This window comes from Frieseomelitta varia, unplaced genomic scaffold (assembly GCF_011392965.1).
Source record: "Frieseomelitta varia isolate USP_RPSP 00005682 unplaced genomic scaffold, Fvar_1.2 scaffold_292, whole genome shotgun sequence".
Lineage (NCBI taxonomy): Eukaryota > Metazoa > Arthropoda > Insecta > Hymenoptera > Apidae > Frieseomelitta > Frieseomelitta varia.
Genome location: NW_025110026.1, coordinates 88491 through 109030, shown reverse-complemented (window position 1 = coordinate 109030; position 20540 = coordinate 88491). Strand labels below are relative to the sequence as shown.

The window sequence follows — 20540 nt, the reverse complement described above, 5'->3', positions numbered from 1 at the left end:
CCCTATACAGGGTGAGTCTCGTAAAGTGACGACAGTCAAATCAAAAAATGTTTCAGATAAACGTTGCATGGCTTTCAGAGGGACATATAGTACCGTAAGTTTTATGTTATTTTGCTTTTTTATCGAGATGTGAAGGTCACCGTCAATTTTTTAAATGGAATAGTTAATATCTCTTCAAATACATAGTTACTGAGATTAACGGTCTTTTCTAGTACAATGTAAGAAAATGTTTTTAATGTATGTATTTTTGGGGGGATGTTCGTCGCGGGTAGTGCAGGATAAATGATTTGGACAAATATCGTTTGTTAACACTTTTATTTGTAAAGTCACAATAGACGCGGAACTTTGTTCGCGGCGTATCGCAGAGTTTATACGCATTCAAAGACGGCCCCGAATTTCCGTCGTGTTCTTATCTTTGACTCGATGGCTGTTCGACTTGTTCTCTCGTCTTTGGAACTTTTTCGCTCCGAGGAAAACTCGGTCCCCGTCTCGGACATCCCTAATTGGCTAAACCGTTTTTGGGTTTTGACCAATTAGGTTGTCACGAAATTGCGTCGCCTAATCCTTGCGTTCGAGACGCATTTTCTCGAGAGTGGGGACCCATTTTCCCCGAATTGTGGCGGTGTAGCAGGGTTTCCTCTGGGCCTCACTTTCTCCAAGTGCTTTCCAGATGTTGATCTGCATGGCCCTTAGGAATCCAAGAGTTTACGACTATTCTAAACTTAATGCTATTATTTACAATTATTTACAAAAAGTTTAAGTCGTGTTCACCAGCGTAGCTGAAGGCGGTCTGGGAACCTAACTTTAACACGGCTCGCGCGTTATGCACGGTCGTCCATCTTGCACGTACGCGTCGTTATTGTTGTCGTCTATCGTATTACTATCTAATACGTAGACAGATTTGAGGCGCTCGATAGACACGTGCGTGTGTCTTTTCCCCTAATCCTGACTACACACGTTTTGTCTTTACGGGAAACAACAGGGAACGGGCCTTGGTACAGGTTTCGCAGCAAACACGTGAGACTCTGTGTCTGAGTCTTTAAACTGGAAGATTCTCCGCGTTCCGTGGCGTGACTTTGCTGAATGTTTGTCTCAGCTGCTTAACCATTTCGGCCGGTTCCGTGTTGTTTCTACCGTTCGGTTTGCTCTCCGCGAAGAAATCGGCCGGTAAACGTATCGTCTGACCGTAGACTAATTCCGCGGAGGATGCGTGTAAATCCCCTCGATACGCTGCTCGTATGCCAACGGAGGACCGTTGGGAGAACTTTTGTCCAACGATCGTTGGCGTGACACTTGATTTTACGGCTTTTAGCTGACGATGCGCCTACGACAGGTAGTTGCTCGCCGTTTATTCCGCGATTAAACAATTTCGGCACGCGGCGGAAGGACGATCGTTTGTCGTGTATACCGACCATAAACCGTTGGTATATGCATTTAGACAGAAACCAGAAAAAAGTACGCCACGTACAGTTCCGATATCTCGACTTCATTAGTCAATTCACGACCGATATCCGACACGTCAGAGGGAAAGGACAACGAGGTGGTGGCTGACGCACTTTCGCGAGTAGAAGCAGTGACCGCGGCACCAGACTACGAACGTCGAGCCCAGTCACAAAATTCCGACGAGGAATTGAAGCGATTCCTCACCGCGTCTGGCACTTTGTTGCAATTACGAAAGATCAAACCCTTTGGTTGCGATACCGCCGTGTACTGCGATATATCGACTGACGCATGCAGGCCGTTTGTCACACCTGCATATCGTAGACAGGCATTCGATTCTGTGCATGGTATTAGCGCACTCAGGTATTAAGACGACAGTCAGGCTGATGAAACAACGTTTCGTTTGGCCGTCGATCGACCGCGATTGTAGGAAATGGGCACGAAGCTGCGTACAGTGTCAACGCGCTAAAGTTAGCAGGCACGTGATTAGTCCCACAGCGAACGTTTTACCGCCGTCCACTAGGTTCGAGCATGTGCATATCGACCTAGTGGGCCCGCTACCGAGTTCAGAGGGGAAGAGATACTGCCTCACTTGTGTTGACAGGTACACAAGCGCTGGCCCAAAGTCTTGCCGATCGCGAGTATCGAAGCGGAAACAGTCGCGAGAGCTTTTATCGAAGGTTGGATATCCCGATTCGGCACTCCTGCCCGCGTCACCACCGATCAAGGCAGACAGTTCGAACCGAGGCTATTCAAGCAGCTCGGTGCAATGCTCGGGACGCAACATTTGCCGACGACAAGGCCTTCGTGAAGAAGGCTAGTGGTCGCCACGCACACCTTCCTCTCGTTGCTGAAGAGTTGCTCCTAGCGCGAAATCGGACGCATAATCCACCATAATCGCGAGATTCGCACGATTCGATGGATGTGCTAACAACGCGGCGTTCGATGGCGCATCTTTCAGCGCTTGAAATGCTGTCTCCGCCTCGGCGAACCATTGGATCGGAGAATTATCTCTTAATTTCCGATTCTTTAAAAACTGGCTCACCGGAGCTGGGTATGAATCTTCGGTAGAAGTTCAACCTACGAAATTGTTTCACGGTACCCGGTTTAGGAAAATCTAAAATCGCTTCTACTTTTTCGGCGAGCGGTTCCGTCTAACCGAGAAACTTTATCTTATTCGGCTTGCGCGAATACACACTTTGCTGGATTGACTACCACGCCGTACTCGTCTAACCTAAATGCGAACAGCTGTTCCAAGTGCTCGCCATGTTCCTTCTCGTCTCGGGAGGCGACTAAACTGTCGTCCAAGTACGCGTAACAGAAATCTAGCCCCCTCAAGACGGTATCGATGAACCGCTGAAAGGTTTGCGCGGCGTTGCTCAATCCAAATGTGCATTACTGTGTATTCGTACAAACCGAAGGGTGTCGTCGTTATCTCTGTTTTCGATATGTCCCCAGGATGGACCGGAATTTGATGGTAAGCGCGCACCAGGTCGATGGTCGAGAATAATTTCTTCCCGGAGAGCATTCGCGAAAAATCTTCGATATGCGGTATCGGATATCGATCGGGCACCGTTCGTGAATTTAACGCGCGATAATCGCCGCAGGGTCGCCATCCGCGATCCTTTTTTTGGGAACCATGTGTAGAGCGGAAGCCCACTGGCTCTTGGACGGGCGGATGTGTACCCTGGCTCATCAACTCGTTAAACTCTGTATACGCGATCTTGTACATATCCGATGCCAGTCTGCGCGGTCTGCAATGCACTGAAGGACCAGGCGTCGTATTGATATAATGGACGACATCGTGCTTTACCTTACGCGGGGTCGCTGTCGGTCTCGTGACGTCCGGGTACTTGGCGAGGAGCTGATGGTACGGCAAGTCGTCCACGATGGTCCTCACTGAAGCCGGTTCTCCGTTGGCGATCTTCCCCGTTGAGAAAAACGATGTCGTGGTGTCCAATAATCGTCGGCGTCGGAGGTCGACGAGCAGCCCGCAGTGGGTTAGGAGATCCTCTCCTATGATGGGTTTCGCCACGTCGGCGACGACCAATTTCCACTGGAACGCTCGTCGAAGTCCAAGGTCAAGCCGGAGGGATTCTTATACCATACTTATGGTAGTTCCGTTCGCCGCGTACATCGACTTCTCCGTTTGTCCTTTGATACACGTACGCGCTCGGACTAGGAACTCCATTTTTGTCGCAAGATCGGTGACAAAGAGACAGCTTGTCACTATTAGCCATGTTTAGTGTCGAAACTCCCCATTTCCCAAATTGAAATTGCACGGCGACCGACATTTTGTGGATCGGTCTCCAAAGGTTTTATGGTACCAGCAGTGGTCCTTTGCCGCTGGTGACTTCGATCTTCTCCGTCGGCTTTTTGATCTCGACCTCGATCTCGTTCTTGCCGTGGCCCGAGCGAAAGTCTTAACGAGCTCGGCCATCTGCTTTCGGAGGTCATCCAGCTTTCGGTTCAACTGGTCCATCTCTGGGTGCCTAGCGTTACTCGCGACAATCGTGGGTATCGTCTCCTGAATTCTGTCTGCCGCGACCGCCAGTTGGTCCAATGGGACGTACAGTGTGCTCACGATCGTCCGAACTGCCGGTGGCAATCTATTCAGCCACTTGGTTTTCAAAAATTCGTCCGTCGCCGCTTCGCCTGCCAACGTCCTCATGTGGCGGAGGAACTGCGACGGTGTTCGATCACCCATTTCCTCTTGTTCAAACAGTCCCTGCAATTGATTCCTACGAATCGCGTTGAGGCGGCGGACCATCTCCGTTCTCAGTGTTTCGTAACGATCATACTCGGGCGGACAGCTAATTATATCGGCGATCTCGCCCGCGTTTGAAGCGTCCATATGCGCGAGCGCGAAACTAAATTTTGCTTGGTCGGATCTCACGTCGTTCGCATCGAAATGTATATCTAATTGCTTAAACCACAAGTCCGGTTTCTCCGGCCAAAACAACGGCGCATAGAACTGTGTCGTACCCCTCGTTGCCATTTCGAGTCTTTTTGAATTCACTACACTAATCACCAATTTTTTTTGGGGATGTTCGTCGCGGCTAGTGCAGGACAAATGATTTGGACAAATATCGTTTGTTAACACTTTTACTTGTAAAGTCACAATAGACGCGGAACTTTGTTCGCGGCGTATCTCGATGGCTGTTCGACTTGTTCTCTCGTCTTTGGAACTTTTTCGCTCCGAGGAAAACTCGGTCCCCGTCGTCTCGGACATCCCTAATTGGCTAAACCGTTTTTGGGTTTCGACCAATTAGGTTGTCACGAAATTGCGCCGCCTACTCCTTGCGTTCGTGACGCATTTTCTCGAGAGTGGGGACCCATTTTCCCCGAATTGCGGCGGTGTAGCAGGGTTTCATCTGGGCCTCACTCACTTTCTCCAAGTGCTTTCCAGATGTTGATCTGGGTGGCCCTTAGGAATCCAAGTGTTTACGACGCTTCGCAGGAATGCTATTGAGGCTGTTTATTTCTAAAACTACAAGTGCGGACGTTCGGTCTAACGCACTACAAAACTGACTTGAGCCTTTTCAATTCAATAGCGGTCGTGAGTCGTAAATTTTTCTAACTTTTCTGTCTGAGAAAACGTCTTTTCTTCTGCTAGCCGCTACATATTTCAGACTCTGTTTGGTGTAATACTTTTTCATGTAGAATTCAACGCTTTATCCGAATTCGGGAAGAGATATCAACTATTCCATTTAAAAAATTGAAGGTGACTATTGATAAAAAAGCAAAATAACATAAAACTGATTGCCATACTATGTATCCCCCTGGAAGCCATGCAACTTTCATCTGAAACATTTTTTTCAGCAACAAATATTTTACGAGTTACTTGACTGTCGTCACGTTACGAGACTCACCCTGTATATTAAAATGCCAATTTCACAAAGCGATTACCAGATTAATCTAGATTTATTCGTTTTTTTTTTTTTGTTTTTCTTCGTAACTTGTAACTAGACTGCGAATGTTTGTACACGTGAAATATGCAAAAAGCGCGAAAAGCGTGCAAAACACAGAGCGTTTTCGATTTTTCCGGTCAAACGATGTAAGCCATTGCGCGTGAAATTTCCGAAAGATTGTTAGATGAAACGAGAGTTTAATATTGCTTTCAAAATACGTTGGCCACCCCGTGTTTGGCTGAGAAATATTGGAACGTTCTGTGTGCAATGTAGATTTACATTCAATTATATGCGACGCTAAATTTAGCAATACAAAGAGTGTTTTGCAACTTGTGGGGCTCACTTTGGAAGCTGATTGTACGCCTAAAAATAATAAAAAGAAGAAATCATATAAATATATGTCCGATCTGTCTTCGTTTATGAGATACAATGAATTTTCTGTTTTAATTACTTTTACAAAAGATGCTCGAAATGACCGCCTGCACGCGTCTTGTCATTCATCTGGTTACTCTCTCTATCATTCCTCGTGTTTCTCGAGTTTGTCTGAAGCCTTGCTCTATTTTATTTCCTACTATTTCACCATTTTCAATCGATGTTGCGTATACAATAGATTTTAAATGTCCCCACAAATGAAAATCTAATGGACTCAAATCCGGAGAACGAGCAGGCCATGCAATAAGACCTCCACGACCGATCCATTTGTTTGCAAAGTGTCGATTTAAAAATTGGCTAGCCACTCGGCTAAAATGCGGCGGAGCTCCATCATGCATAAACCGCGTACGAATAATCTAATATCGACTGCAACTTCCTCTAATATTTCGTGTAATAAACGCGTGCTGAAAAAATCAACGTACTTTGTGCCTGTTAGTTTCCCATCAAGAAAAAAAGGTCCAATTAAAAATTTATCAATTATTCCTGCCCATGCTAAATTTAAACTAAACTGATGTTGATGTCTTGAATGCACAATAACAAGTGGGTTTTCTTCATCACAATTATGATTATTATGAAGATTGAATATATCATCCCTGGTAAAATAAGGCTTACTAGAGTTTGCTCTGTTTATAAAATTCATTACATCTCATAAACGAAGACAGATGGGACATGTATTTATATAACTTTTTTTTTTCATTATTTTTAGGCGTGAGGTGAGTCGCACAAATTACAAAACACCCTGAATATTATATTTGACGTACGCGTTAACTGAACTACTGGAATATAAAATACAATTGTTAGCCAAACTATCGACGATTTGCTGTGATACTCTGCACAGCTACACGTAAATCATGACAACTGTGCCTTTGAGTATGCAGCATTTTTGAGGATCCATTACTTTGTAACCATTTCTGTAATCAATTACTAAATAATGATTATAGTAATAATTGATTAGTCGGCGTGTAAAATAAATCAGTAGCCTTGATTAATTTTTTCGCAAATCGTTGATCTGTAATTTTTAAATCATTACGTGATTGATTTATATTTTATTCACATTGCTGGAACATGTTCAAAAAAAGTGTTAATCACTATGGAGCTATGCTGTTGGATATAATTAAATGTTATTATTGGAAATAACTATTATTGCAGTTTGAGTAGATCAAAATTAGAGAAAAATATCTACTTTTTTTTTTTTTTTTCTGCTGCGTATATACGTGTCTGTATTATTGAATTTAAAATAATTTTTTAAAGTTTACAATTCTCATTAGATATTTTTAGTGTAATAACGAGCGTCCATCACGATGAATCTTAAAATTTTGTACATTCGATAAGTCTATCGTTAAAATCCATCTTCATCGAGTCGTATTGGAAAAATTTGTTAAATAACGAGCCAAGAACTAGATGAGACTTTCAATTGACAACACGTCCTGATAAAATTTGCAAAACAAATAATAAATACCTACTTTTTATACACAAAATGTACAAAAAATCACAATTCAAAGTGCAATCATTTTACGATTGATGATTTTCATTGCTACTCTTGTTTATTAATCAGCGATTATTAATTATTTTATGATCAATAATCTTTAACTACAGTCATTAATTACGTTTGATCCTCTGGAGTGACATTTCCATTTTTCAATAATCTTTTAATTGTATCATTGTAAATGGACAGAAACATAACGAACATAAAAATTCGCGTGTAAACGAGCTACGCAGAACGAAAGCACATATTCGTAGCGTTTTATTCGCCAGTACGTGAATATCGATCGTTACAACGAAAAGAATCAAACCTTCAACGTGTATAAATATTTTTCATTTCCAGTCCGAGGATTTTAACTGCGATAGCAATTGCATTAGAGGGAGAGGATTGTGCAAAAAGGACGAGAAAGAAGATGAAGCATCCATTCAATTTCCTTTCTTTCCTTTTGTACAACCAATTACTCGTGGTACAAAATTGTTTGTTCAACTTTTACTTTCCAGTAGCGTGAACGTCACGAGTTAATTATTTCAAACGATAGTGTAGTCGAGCAGAGTGCGTTCACTCGTTAAACTTTGCATATATGTATTAATGAACAATTAAAAAAACGATGATAAAACACTATCAGGACTTTGAGGATACACTCTTGTCGATAGTACAAATGGATAATTTTGTAAATTAAGATTCTGAGAATTTTAACCGATAATCTGAATCAAATTGATTGAACAAACGGATGAAATTAAAAGAACGTGTGTATATATGATATACGCTTTTGGACATTAGTATGTGTTCATTGTTCAAAATGCATGAAATGAAATATGGATCTTTGGAATTTAAACGACGTAATAGATTTCTACCCGACTCTGCCATTTTTATCCTTTTCCCAGGAAAACATGAATTTACATAAACATCAGCACAATTATATCTCATGTCTAGACTGCGGATTTTTATGCAAATACTTGCTTTACATATATTTCGCATATTTCACAAATATGAAAGATAAATGAATACGTTACATACTTTTTGCACATTTTATACATTCTCCTTTGCAACAATTTATGAATCATGAATTATAATTCATGATACTTTTACATGTACAACGATGAGTTTATAATAAGCGAGTATAATTTGAATTCAACGCGACTCCAAAGAAATGGCAACGTTGATTTCATATACAAGTGCAAAGTGACAGAAACGTAACAGACACGTTAATTCGATTTAATCGTTTTCGTGCAGTGCTTAAAACGAAAAATACCAAGCAATTTATGTTTGTCAAATGGATAAGTGAAGTAGGTGATGCAAGATTTATTCTTGAAGGAGATGTTGTTCATTGGCAGGCGTGCAGTAAACGGATTAATAGAAAATCACAACGATCGCAACATGCGAGTATCGCAGAAGAAATATGCAATGATTCAACAGCGCATACGAGCGATCAAGTGTCAAACGCGAATCAATTTTATGGCGACTCGTGTCAAGCGATGGTAAGTCGTAAAAATACCTTGGCGATGTTTAAACGATACAACGTGGAATAACTTTTTGAAGAAATATACTGGTCAAACTATTCCTAATAAATGCACTCTCAGACAAAAATTATCTGCAAAATCTTTATGAATCGTGTGTTCGGAACGTTCGAAGGGACGTTGTAACATTCGAATCTTTATAAACGAGCAGACAGTAACTGGTCGTTGTGTCGCTAATTTAGCTATCGGAAGTGTCAACGCTTCGTTTGCTCGCCCGTACGCAATTAGAGAAAATAAATCACGCAGTCACCGCTCGATTCGTTGATTCGGCACTTTGAATGTTACGATTATCAAACGCAGGAGATGAGAAGGTTTTGCTCCTAGTGACAGATACAGCTCGGTGTATGCCAAAGGCTGGCAAACTATTTCAAAATAGATTATTGGAGAAAATACGACGCGACACTGGCCTAAAGTAAATACACTCAGTAACCAGCGGTAAAACGAGTGTTTTTTTTTTTCTTTTTAAAAGCTTCCCATCGCACAGCAATTTACAAAAATTTCATACGCTTCACACGTCCATCACAGTTGGTCATTAAAAGAGCGAACACAGTTGGAGGCTGCACTATTCTGAGCAAAATATTTAGAGAGGCAATCTTAATTTGCAATTCTTAGTCAAATTTTGATATTAACGACAATTTTATTATCAATATTTCTGAATGATACTATTTCTAATATAGGTAATAAAATTGTTTGATGAAGGGGAAAAGCTGAAACTTGATTTGGCNTTTGGCACTTTCTCTTATAGAATATAAAAATTTTGCTGCATCAATGCAAATAACTAACGATATTGTAAAATGTATGGAAAGCATACATAGCATGTATGCACATTTGGAGAAAATATTAAAGCTTAGAAAGAATCCTGGCTATGACTCATTATGTAAACTTGAAAACATTTTAAGTGGTACGAGAGCACCAGTGAATATTTAAATGCAAATTTACATATACAAATAAAAATTGAAATATATATCAATCACACGTGCTTATAAATTAAGTTTTTCAACAAGCGATACAATTTCAGTATAGAAGATCATTATTATTATTATTATTATTATTATTATTATTATTATTATTATTATATATTGCAACGCAAATTATGAAAAATAATGTAATTATTATTATTATATATTGCAACGCAAATTATGAAAAATAATGTAAAACGACTAACATATACAATATTCTGCATAGTATATTAGTATAGTGGTTTGCATATTTCTTGCATGGAAATCCGTGCACAGTCTACTTGTTTCTAATTTATATTCGAGTTATATACAATCCAAATTTTTAAACAATTTTAAACTACCGTTGACGATAAAAATTCCATTCTCAGAAGAATCACAAGTCTCTACATGCATTTATTCGACCGTGTGAATATGGTTAGATGAATTTGTAATCCTGCTTAACAATCTTACCGAAATTTGTTAACTTCAACCACTAACTGTAACCTCACTCTATCAGTTTTATCTATTATACAGACTGCGGTCGAGCATTACATATATACAGAATATTGGCCAATTCAAACTAAGCGGGAATACATCATCGATAGTAGATTATTCTATATGTACAAATAAATCGAAAATATGAAGTAAAATTTGTTCGTGCAACGCTTCATTTCCGTGAAAATGAAATTTGAATATTTATTGACCCGGCTACATTCGTCAAATTGATTGTCTACGTATAAAAATTTGATTTCTTTATTGCAAAAAAATGTGACCAAAGAAATATAAAAACTTGTGAAGAAGTATACTTTAATGCATGTATTATGCATATTGTTTATTTGTAACAAGTATCACACATTGTATAATAATGATGCTTGCAAAGTATATATGTGACGTATAAATGTAAAATTTTTTTACTTTCAAAGTGAAATGAATATTATGAATATATTTTTCTTCTTTTTTCTTTTGTGTTTGATATAGTTCTCTTCGTATTTTCTTGTATATATTGTTTAAGACAAATGCTTTCATCAGTACATTTATTGAATAAAAATTTTGTTAAATACCAATATATTTTTAATAATAAAAGTTTATTTGTTGACACTAATAAACATGTAATGTAAAAAAAATTTAATAACAAAACAAAATCTTCAATAAAATTTATTAACAAAAGAAACAAAGAAAAAGTAGCTGAAGTTAAAAATCCACGTGTGAGTCTGAGACAACTCGAGAATTCTAAAACTAGCATAATACGAATATTAAATGGAGAAAAATTTCATCCGTATTACTTCTACGTATATTATCTCTATGTACAAGTTCCAAACATATACCTTCACAAGCCGTAAGTGGAAGCAGGTAATCAATCGATCGACAGCGATCACCAGATTAAGCAAACACGTGCAAACCGGCCCTAAGATACCCTAAGATAAAAGTTTCCACGCAAGCATTTAGGGCACGAGTCGCCGCCATCAGCCCCCTGCCTGCCCCTCTGGATGAGTCTTGAGCTGGCGACTCTGAGAGAAAAACGCTTCCCTTCACCATCATTACCCATCCTTCACCGACACGATCCTGTGCTGTCACATTCCCATGGCCCCCGGAAGTTCTGGCCTATTTACAAAGAACAGCAGAGGCCCAAACCTGGGACGTGACACGGGAAACGTTGAACAATAACCGGTTGATCGATCCAAAATGTGCGACTCTTTTCCAAGCGAACTGATAGACTCACCCTTGTAACTTAAAGTGAAATCTACTTACAGGCTGTTTTTTTTTTCTTTTTTGCCGAAATCTATAAATGTTTACAAACCTAACCAAGAAATTAGCTTTAAATGAGGGTACAACACTTTGCAAGATTGTTTTTTAGAGTCTACAATGAATCGCAAATTATAAAATTCGCCAAGCGAAGGTATCACGGGCAACATATGTAATTTCGAGATTTATCGTGCCCAGGAATTAAAATTAATTGAAACAATACAAACTACCGTGTCTACATACTTGTGACGTCGTCTTTATACATATGGTCAACTATTATAACAGAGTTGGAAATTTTATTACAAAATGAAATAAAAGTATATGGTAGAAAAATTAAAAAATAGCAGTCTATCTAAATCTTTACAAAACTGTGAATATATTATTTTGTTGTGCACATATCCGTATGTACTCCACACATGTTTGTGCACAATACGTAATGGTGTGTACCTAATAATGCAATATCCTAGTGTCGCAAATACATGTACACATATTTTCCGTACGATCGTACGAAATGTTCGCGGATATTGAATATTCATGCGTAATTACGTTCGTCTATGTTTAACTGCAATCGAAATATTTTAATAATACGACGCAATACGTTGCAGTGAATAAAGTGAAATTACATCGTACTCGATAAAACATTTCGATGTTCTAATTTTTTCCTAACGATAGCAATTGGATAATTAAATTTTTAATTTTACTTAATCATTTTTGAACGGGAACAGCTACAACATAATGTTTCTTGCGTGAAGGTAACGTTTATTTTATTTGAGATATTATCTTGTAGCATTTCCTCAAAACAGAACACGAGCTTGTATCCTTTTGTTTTAACAACAATTGTTCAAAAAATTTTTATAAAAAGAGCAACGGAAACCTAAGTTGAAGAATAAATGTGAGCAAAATTTTTTAACATACCACGTGACTGAAAAAAATTAAATATTTTGATTACAGATAATAATTATAAATGACTCGGTATTTTTTTTTCACTGCCGATAACTATTACCGATGAATTTTATTGTATCTCAGTCGCGTGTAATAGTTTTTCGATGAGAGAAATTTATTTCGGTTGCTCGTAACGACAGTTATAAATGAGAAAAGATCTATTTCTCTATTTCGGTCGCTCGTAGTTCGACCAAAAAAATTCCTCCGCTATCGCGTAAAAACATTTTCAAAATTACTTGCTGATGTAAATCTCGCAGAAATTAACGAAGAAGACGAGAATCGAAATAAATTTCTCTCACTGGCAACTGTTATATGAGCAATCAAAATAAATTTCCTCCCTAGCGTCATAAACAATCGAAAGATAATTTCACTGATAACTGTTGTGAATGAGACTGCGGAAATTTATGCAAATGCATATTTTTATAAAATAGTTAGACAATGGGACCTGGATGAATATTTACGTTACGATTAAACGATTCTGAAAACATATTTTTCATTTTGCATAATGCATATTTCATATACGTTAGTGATCAGAGCGTATAATATTTCATACGTTAATAATCGTCAGCATTCGTATACGTTGGTAAAATAATTTTTCGTACAATATTTATCTCACTAGAGAATGATTAATTATAATTGCGTGATAATAATATCGTGAATCATAACAAGTGTTGGGTAAACGTTTTGATGTATTACGTAACACTGTTACATGTATACTAAATAGTATTAACCAGGTACAGTTGTCATCAGCCAATGTTAATGTTGTTTCATAGTGCCGTATAAGATTTTAGTGAATTATGTAAACTTAATACTTAATAATAATCTAATATATTATATATATATGTATATATACAATCTAATAACAATATTCAAAAAGTGCAATTAATGATGAACCGAACGGAATTAACTTTTCAGGCAAAAGACACCAATTTATTGCCATCTTTTAAAGTATGGAAAAAGTTATAATTAATAAGTATATTAAATATAGTAACGCAAATTTCAACAAATAGTAAATAACAATAATAAGTTGTTATGTTATTATGTAACTTATGTAATTAAGTTATTTATTATGTTATTATGTCATTATGTCATTTATTATGTTATTATGTTATTTATTAAGTTATAATGTCATTTATTATGTTATTATGTTATTTATTATGCTATTACGTAATTTATTATGTTATGATGTCATTTATTATGTTATAATGTTATTTATCATGTTTTAATGTTATTTATCATGTTTTAATGTCATTTACTATGTTACTATCTTATTTATTATATTATTATGATATTTACTATGTTATTATGTCATTTATTATGTTATAATGTTATTTATCATGTTATAATGTCATTTATTGTGTTATTATGTTATTACGTCATTTACTATGTTATTATGTCATTTATTACGTTATTATGTTATTTATTATGTTATAATGTTAATTTTCTATGTTATTATGTCATTTATTACGTTATTATGTTATTTATTATGTTATAATGTCATTTATTATGTTATTATGTTATTTATTATGCTATTACGTAATTTATTATGTTATTATGTCATTTATTATGTTATAATAATGTTATTTATAATGTTTTAATGTCATTTATTATATTATTATGTTATTTATTATGTTATTATGTTATTTATTACGTTATTATGTCATTTATTATGCTATTACGTAATTTATTATGTTATTATGTCATTTATTATGTTATAATGTTATTAATCATGTTTTAATGTCATTTATTATATTATTATGTTATTTATTATGTTATTATGTTATTTATTTTGTTATAATGTCAGTTATTACGTTATTATGTTATTTATTATGCTATTACGTAATTTATTATGTTATAATGTCATTTATTATGTTATTATGTCATTTACTATGTTATTATGTCATTTATTATGTTATAATATTATTTATCATGTTATAATGTCATTTATTGTGTTATTATGTTATTTATTCAGTTATTATGTCATTTACTATGTTATTATGTCATTTATTATGTTATTATGTTATTTATTATGTTATAACGTCATTTATTATGTTATTATGTTATTTATTATGCTATTACGTAATTTATTATGTTATTATGTCATTTATTATGTTATAATAATGTTATTTATCATATTTTAAAATCATTTATTATATTATTGTTATTTATTATGTTATTATGTTATTTATTTTGTTATAATGTCATTTATTACGTTATTATGTTATTTATTATTCTATTACGTAATTTGTTATGTTATTATTTTATTTACTTTGTTATAATGTCGTTTATTATATTATTATGTTATTTACTATTCATTTTCTTTTTTTATTACCACAGTTGATTCTAATTATTAGAATTATGTGTACGGAAGGCGTTGGGCTTCTTATCCATGTAAAATAATTTATTTTTTCCATTTTTAGATAAGGACAGCATCTCTCCCGTTTTTTTATGCTGGCAAGAAGTCCTAACGCGGCTGTTGTGACGCTATAGTTCATTGTCCATTCTTCTAAAAACATTCCAGAACAGGTCATCCATGTCGATGTTTAATAATTTCGCCATTTTCTTCGGGGCGAAATTATTAATCGAACGGCTGACGATATAAAGTGATTGGCCTGCTCTCGTCATCATTTTCCAATGAAAAAAAAAACACAGAGCACAATCTTTACTCGTTTTTCTGCCAGATATTGATTTTTCAAGATCTAAAGTTTTCTGTAGCAATGCTTTTCACGTTAGCCCCGTTGCATTGTAATTATTCTCGTAGCAATGCATACTCACCCTCGGTTAAAAATTTATTAAAATTAACTTTGGAAAACTTCTGCAACAGCCTTGCCTGCGAGAAGAGTTCTCCCGCTAATATCTATCCGACGAATCCCGTGACGTGATTTAAACTTGGTTAACCAACTGACTGCCCGCTTTGAGATTCGAATATCCTTTTAATTTTCCATGAAATTTCTCACCTTTCTCGGTCGTTCTTTTATCACTGCTTTTGCAGAAATTACTGATAAACTGTTCGTGTCGTTATTTTTAAACTTTGTAAAAGTGCCAGCACATCCAACGAATTAACATTCTGTACGTAATTGTTGATTTTCCTGATATTGACATGCCATTCTTCAATCTTATGTTAATATTAATTTAACGTTAGCAACTTCAAATGTTAATATTCATCAATATTATTTTATAACATATATAATTATATATTGTATAATATTATTTTAATACAATATTATTTTATAACATATATAATTATATATTGTATAATATTATTTTAATACATATATAATTATATAATATATAAAATAATATATAATTTAATAATTAATATTCATCAATATTATTTTATAATATATATAATATTAATCATTATTTTTAATTATTCATCAATATTATTTATAACATAAATAATTATATAATATATAAAATAATATATAATTTAATAATTAATATTTAATAATCAATATTATTTTATAATATAATATTTATTATTTTATATATATAATATAATATATATAATATTTATTATTTTATATATATAATATAATATACATAATATTTATTATTTTATATATATAATATAATATATATAATATTTATTATTTTATATATTTATTATAATTTATTATTTTATGTATATAATATAATATATATAATATTTATTATTTTATATATATAATATAATATATATGATATTTATTATTATAAATATATATATAAATATATATATTTGAAGTTGGTAACCGACCGATCTATCATATATTTGAAGTTGGTCATCTACCGATCTCACGATAATTTTCATAAATATTAAAACTGAATTTATTTTGTCGACATTACGGCGAATTGAGTGGACACTTGCTTGAACGTATGTATATCAGTCGCACGTGCTTTGCTATAACAGCTTACAAAACTAAGTGAAAAAAAGAAAAGAAAAAGAAGAAAAAAGAACAAATCCGACAGATTTTTTTATTTATAGTTTGAGACGCGTTGTCAAACATGACATGATCCTGAAACAACTTTTCTCTATATATGTCACCGCCATTCGAAACTTTACCTTCGAATAATTAAATAATTAAATAATTAAAAATATTCTTGTATCGCTTGGAATGTGTTTATATTAATTAATACTATCAGTATATGTTTGGATTAGATCTTAGGTCTCGTCCTATTGTTCGACTCTTTATTGTTAGTAACTTTGTCCCAGTTGTTAGTCTCAGCTCACGATCATTTTCACGATCATCCCCCGAACGTAATTCAATATTTTTTAAACATCATATTTGCGGTTGCAGGTAAATGTCTCTTATAAATTGTGTTGCGTGGAATTATAGACAGTCTCCTAGATATTTTAGGCAAAGTACTCGAAAAAAATCAACACCTCCTCATTCACATGGCCAAATTTCGAAATAATAATTCCACAACAGTTGATATCTCTTCTCTCTTCTCTGGACTCTTTAACGAATTCCACCAATATTTTTCGAAAAAATGCAACGAGATCTTAAAAGCAGCATCGCAACATCGTGATACTGAAGTATTATACTTCTATCGCGTTGGCCCCGGTTCGACAGGAATTTATGGAAGCTGGAGGAATTTTCGTCTCATTGAGATCGAAAGATCGTACGAGAAATACGGCGTCAGTTATATTTTGATCCTCGACTTTGATACATCAGCTCTGCGAAATTTGACAAACTACCGATTCGCGTTGTATTCGAATTGGCTGGAAATTTATGTACAACGTGTGATGAATATTATTCAGCCGGCAAGTTTGACACTGACTGTTTCACGTGCAAGGAGTTAATATAATACGCACTCTCGTTCAAAAATCTTGGCACAGCTGTTACATTCAACCCTCCAAACTGGATCATTGATGTCCCAAGTAAAATTTTGTGCCTCGCGAGATGAAGTTCTTTCTCCTTTTTGAAAAGGTTCTCCTGTTGAAGGTTTGATTTAAAAACTGATTGATATAGAGGGTGTCCATAAAGTCGCTTTACAATTTCAAAAATTTATCACAAAGGCAAATGAAGAGACAGATAAGTAAAAGTTATTAAAAAATGTGACGAATATATTTAAGTTTCATTCTGCCTCATTTGATACACCTCTACATGGGCAAGTTTGACACTGACTGTTTCAAGTGCAAGGAGTTGCCCATGTAGAACTATTAGTGCTCATATAGAAGATGTATATTAGTTGCCCATATAGAACTATTAGTGCTCATAGAAGAGGTATATTAAATGAGAAAGAAAATACTTAAATATATATGTCTCATTTTTTAATAATTTTCACTCGTCTATCTTTTCATTTGCCTTTGTGATAAATTTTTGAAATTGTAAAGAGACTTTATAGACACCCTATATAATGCACTTTGTCAAGTGATCCAAAATTTTTTTACATTTTTTGGAAACCTGGAAGGATTGACTTTAACATTCGCGTATTTATAGATTTATAAAAGTTTGTCTTCAATTGCTACTTACTCGAAAATAAATGTAAAGTAATCTAGTTTGTTTTCAGTTTGTTGCTTACTCAAATTGAAATGTAACCTGCGAACTTTGTCCATAAAATTCAAAAGGAAGAATTTGAATATCTGCAGAGGATATCAGATATGTATGTTTATGCTGTTCGCATAATACAGATATCTCGGTTGTTGAAAGTTGCGTCAGTATCGTCGTATTATGCTAATAAAGTAGATCTCGGTGATATTTACGTTCCAGATGTAACGGTGCATGGAGATGATACGATGAAAGAAATATTTATTCAAATACTACAATAATGTACATTAAAATTGAAATAAACTTGGTTAATTCTCATCTAAAACACTTTTAATTGTAATTGATTGTAATTGACAAACTTCAGTTTTGCAGTAAAATTGTCATAAGATGTTCAAAATGATGAACGGACAAATCGAGAGTGATATTAAAATATTTTTTTTTTTTTATATTCATTGTCTACTGCATTTCTTTTCATAAATAAGGAAATAATATAATAGTTTTGCTAGATCCTATAATTTCCAGTTATGGCACCTAGTACAGTAATTTTGTGTAGTTTTATAAATTATAAAATTAATGTAATCTTTTATCTAATTTTAATTTTGTATCATTTAGTTGCAATAAATGTTTTAAATTTATTGTTATAATTAAAATTATTTGTGAAATTAAATATAATAAATAAAAATATAAATATGTTTGTAAATAAGAAAATAAATAAATTTATTTTTTTATTAATTTTAAAATAAATATAATTGTTGTTTATATATATAAATTTTTTAAAAACAATTAAATACTTTCATATTAATAGTAATCTTGATAATAAACATAATAAATGTAAATATAAAATAAATTTATTAAATTTAATTATTTTATACAAAAAATTTCATTTTAATATAAATCTAAGTGTTAATGGTAATATAGAATAAATTAAAATTCATAATTTAAATGTACAATTCATAAATTTAAAATTAAAAATAATATATAATTTTCTAAAATTTAATTTTATTAATAAATTAATAATAAAATATAAAATAATTGGATATATAATAGAAAATAATATAAATTGTTTAATATTGATTATATATATAAAAATTATTAAAATATTATTAAATGAAATTGAATATGCAAATAATTTTTTCAAAGAAAAATTAATATTAATAATAAATATTCTATAAAATTTATTAATATACTATAATAATGTATACTAAAATTGACAAACTTAGTACCTTAATTCTCATCTAAAACACTTTTGATTACAAGAATTGTAATTGATTGTAATTGATTGATTATAATTGGCTGTAATTGATTGATTGATATAATTTGAGTGTCGAGTCTAGCACTTGAGTATTAAATTAAATACAAAGTATTGAAGAAACAAAACGTTCGATACTTGAAGGTGTAAAAATTATCTAACCTATCTAATCTAGCCTATTTTAAACCTAAAAGGAATTGCTCTGCTAAAAAAAAAAAAATCAACTTTTATTCATTAACTCATATTGTTCGTTATTTATTCTGTCTCGCAAGTAAATCTCCTTGCAATACGTATTAAATGTTTAATCGAAGGAAGGACAGAGGAATTAAAAGTTGTAAAGGTAAGGTTATTACCAACATGAAAGAAGATTACTCCACAAAGGCAAACATAATACGATTCGCCTGAATTGAACTCTTTGGATCATTTTTCATGTGGATGTTTATTTGGTTTGTAAGTAATGCTGGACTTGCGACAAAAAAAAACTTGAAAATACATGCGATACTGTATGCGAGACACGAAAGAAATATTTGCAATTGTACGACGATCTATGATATATCTCGTAGATTATTGATTAATTTCAGAAAAACAGGAAGAGAAAAATGACAAAGTAGTACACATTATTTTTTTTTTTAAATTCCCTTCAAAATGTAAATTCAAATAAACATTGTTGAATGTTCTTGATTTCATTCAACGACATATAAAATGCACAAGATAGTATGTACTCTAGGAGTAATTGTTACTGTTAGAATAATTTTAGAATCGACTAACAGAGTTAATCGATTTGGCAAGTGAAAATAAAACAAAAATAATATCATGAAATTCAGTCTTCCAAGAAAATTTTTATTACAGATTTTTAGAAAAAAAAATAATGATATTAGTTTCGTTACTGTTACAATTATTATTATTGTTAGCGTAGGTCAATTGAACCATCATCCCCTTTCGACAATGGCAAAATTTGAATCGTTACGCAAAAACAACTATGACCACTTGTCAAACATTTCGTTTCAATTGACTTCAGCTTCAATTTTTATACTTTGAAACAATTTCGATCGGAAATCGGGACAATTTTAATATATCTATTTAATATATCTATTTTATCCGGCGTACGAATCTGAAGAGGATGTTATTTTTTCATGATTTCTAGCCTTTCATAAAGATTTCATATACTGATAATTATATGGTATTTTATACTTGTAATTAGGGTAGGTATAATTGGGTATACAGGATGTTTCGTAACTCGTGAGGAGCTGATTGTACGCCTAAAAATAATGAAAAAAAGTCATATAATATACATGTCCCATCTGTCTTCGTTTATGAGATGTAATGAATTTTATAAACAGAGCAAACTCTAGTAAGCTAGTTTTACCAGGGATGGTATATTCAATTTTCATAATAATCATAATTGGGATGA

General features: G+C 33.7%; 2 protein-coding genes across 2 annotated transcripts in view; one reads left to right on the top strand and one right to left on the bottom strand.

The window, feature by feature from the left end:
• Nucleotides 1-3682: 3682 nt before the first annotated feature.
• LOC122529545 lies at nt 3683-4672 on the bottom strand. The gene has a single exon (XM_043655785.1). The coding sequence runs from the start codon at nt 4670-4672 to the stop codon at nt 3683-3685; it is 990 nt and encodes a 329-aa protein (XP_043511720.1).
• A 3393-nt stretch (nt 4673-8065) lies between these two features.
• Nucleotides 8066-20540, top strand: part of LOC122529544 — a 49169-nt gene continuing 36694 nt past the window's right edge. Inside the window, exons 1-2 of the mRNA XM_043655784.1 lie at nt 8066-8105; nt 8500-8744. Of these exons, the coding sequence (XP_043511719.1) occupies nt 8066-8105; nt 8500-8744 (285 nt within the window). The remainder of the gene's footprint in view (nt 8106-8499; nt 8745-20540) is intronic.

Excerpts from the sequence above, each read along its gene's own strand:
- LOC122529545 (XM_043655785.1), bottom strand. The coding sequence starts at position 4,672 with ATGTCCGAGACGACGGGGACCGAGTTTTCCTCGGAGCGAAAAAGTTCC.